Source organism: Castanea sativa, chromosome 6, assembly GCF_040712315.1.
Source record: "Castanea sativa cultivar Marrone di Chiusa Pesio chromosome 6, ASM4071231v1".
NCBI classification, from domain to species: Eukaryota; Viridiplantae; Streptophyta; class Magnoliopsida; order Fagales; family Fagaceae; genus Castanea; species Castanea sativa.
The window spans coordinates 52707544-52709827 of NC_134018.1; the positions used below are offsets into that span (position 1 = coordinate 52707544).

The 2284-nt window shown below is 40.0% G+C and overlaps 1 protein-coding gene across 1 annotated transcript; it reads left to right on the plus strand.

Moving 5' to 3' along the window:
• Positions 1–357: 357 nt before the first annotated feature.
• LOC142641089 (zinc finger protein ZAT5) lies at positions 358–1965 on the plus strand. Its single transcript, XM_075815465.1, has one exon. It carries the CDS (start codon positions 631–633, stop codon positions 1852–1854), a length of 1224 nt encoding a protein of 407 aa, XP_075671580.1. The 5' UTR covers positions 358–630; the 3' UTR covers positions 1855–1965.
• The last annotated feature ends 319 nt before the right edge of the window (positions 1966–2284 follow it).

A 2284-nucleotide genomic window follows, 5' to 3' on the forward strand; every position in this document is an offset into this window, starting at 1 on the left:
GCTGACAGCCTTTGGAATGTGCTTGTGCTAGGACATGGGACAGTAGTAGCGCGTGAGGTTTGGATAAATATATATTTAAAATAGGCAAAAATTAGGGGGGGTAGCACGCTTATTTCGTGCAACTAAGCCTTGGTGGTGGGATTAGTTTTCAATTGGTGAAGAGTGCGTTGGCAAAGTGTGAGAAAGAGAGTGTGAAACGGACTTCAATACGCTTAACAACCTTCACCATTCTTTTCCATCCCTCTAATTTTGCCTATTTTCAGTTACAAATTTTGTTTTTTTTTTTAGTTTCCACCCTTTGTTTAATTTTGCCTAAATACAATCTCTTAGTTTCCAATTAACTCTCTCTCTCTCTCTCTCTCTGCTTCACTAAAAATCCCATAACTTCCCAATTCCATCCAAACTAGGCTAATATGTGTAACTTCGGGGGTTAAAAAAACTCAACCAAAGAATCATTGGCAGACTAATTCACACTCACTGTTCTATTGGGTATCCATAATATTTATATATCCCTTTCTCTCTATATATAAATTCACAACCCCACTCTCCTTCTCTTGCTTCTTTCATACCCTCCTACCTTTCTCACAAAAGCTCTCTTTTTTTGTTTGGGGTATTGGAGGAGAGGAACAAATGGAAGCTCAAGAAGAAGTCATGATGGGGTCTAGAGATCAAACCCACATCGCCAAAGGCAAGCGCACCAAACGCCAAAGGCCTCAATCCCCTATCCCTTTTGCCATGATCACTACTACAAGTGGAGAAGATATTATTGGTGGCGGTGGCGGCAGCGGCGGCACTACTACTGGCGGCGATTGTTACAATGTTGATATCCTCAATACCAACAATATTATCAATTGGTCACCTGCTGCCACTACTTCAACTGAATTACAAGATAGCACTGAGGAAGAAGAGGACATGGCCAATTGCCTAATCCTTCTAGCTAAAGGACAATCCGTTCGCAGCCGCGGTGAGTCCCTCAAACAAGTTGAAGAAGATGTTGCTGCTGCCGCTGTTGCTTCTGCTTATAAGCTTAATAGTCGAAGATTCTTAGAGGCGGCAGGCGCGGGGATAGGTCCAGGCACAGGCACAGGCACGAGCATGGGCATGAGTACGGGTACGGGTACGGGTACGGGTACAGGTACAGACACGAGTAATAAGGCTGGATGTTATATTTACGAATGCAAGACATGTAACCGGACATTCCAATCGTTCCAAGCGCTCGGTGGGCATAGGGCAAGTCACAAGAAGACTAAGGCCTTGGCGGCAGCAGCAGAAGAAAAGAAGCAATTTTTATTGTCTTCAGAGGATGATAGTATTGAAGAAGCGCAACAACAACAAGTGATCATCAAGAAGAATAATAATGATCATTTCTCATCATCTCTTTCTCTACAATTGAGTAATAGTTCTAGAGGTTTGTATAGCAATAACAACAATATTAACAGGTCATATAATACTAATAATAATACTAATAATAATAAGGTTCATGAGTGTTCGGTTTGTGGTGCGGAATTCACGTCCGGACAGGCCTTAGGTGGTCATATGAGACGGCACCGTTCACCTATGGGGACAAGTAGTAGTACTAGTTTGTCTTTGACAGCTCCAATAGCTTTGGAATCTGATCAATATCATCAGGAACAACCACCAAACAAGAAGCCAACACACATGTTTTCATTGAATTTGGATCTCAACCTTCCTGCCCCAGAAGATGATCATGATCATGTTCATGGAGTTGAACAGAAATTCCCATTTGCACCAAAGCAACAACAGCAACAGCAGCAGCAGCAACAACAACAACAACAGCAACAACAAACTAGTCTTGTTTTCTCCGCCCCAACTTTGGTGGACTGTCATTACTAAACAGAAGGGTCAGAAATTTTTTATTTGTTTATTTTCAATTTGTTTATCTTCCACGATTTCTCAATCTCATTTGAGGAGAATTATATACGGTAATTTGTTTTTTTGTTTATATATATTTTACCATTCAAAAACTATTAAGATTCTTTCAATTATTTTTTATTTTTTTATTATTTTATTTTCCTTCATATATATGGACTTAAAATTCTTTGTTAAAGCAAGTTGTGTTGTGTTCTTAAAGGCATGTTTGTAATTCATGAAAAGTGCATGATATAGAGTCCTTTTCATCTTCTTTTTGATTGGTTTTTGTTCTTTTCAGTGGGAGGGAATGTGATAAACACTTTGAGAGAGGGAGAGAGAAAACTATGGGTGTTTGGCTTGGGTTGTCACCTCTCACCACCACAACCAAAAGCGTGGTTTAGGTTTCATTATT

What these genes read in the sequence shown, in the direction of transcription:
- LOC142641089 (XM_075815465.1), top strand. Translation starts at nt 631, where the DNA reads ATGGAAGCTCAAGAAGAAGTCATGATGGGGTCTAGAGATCAAACCCAC.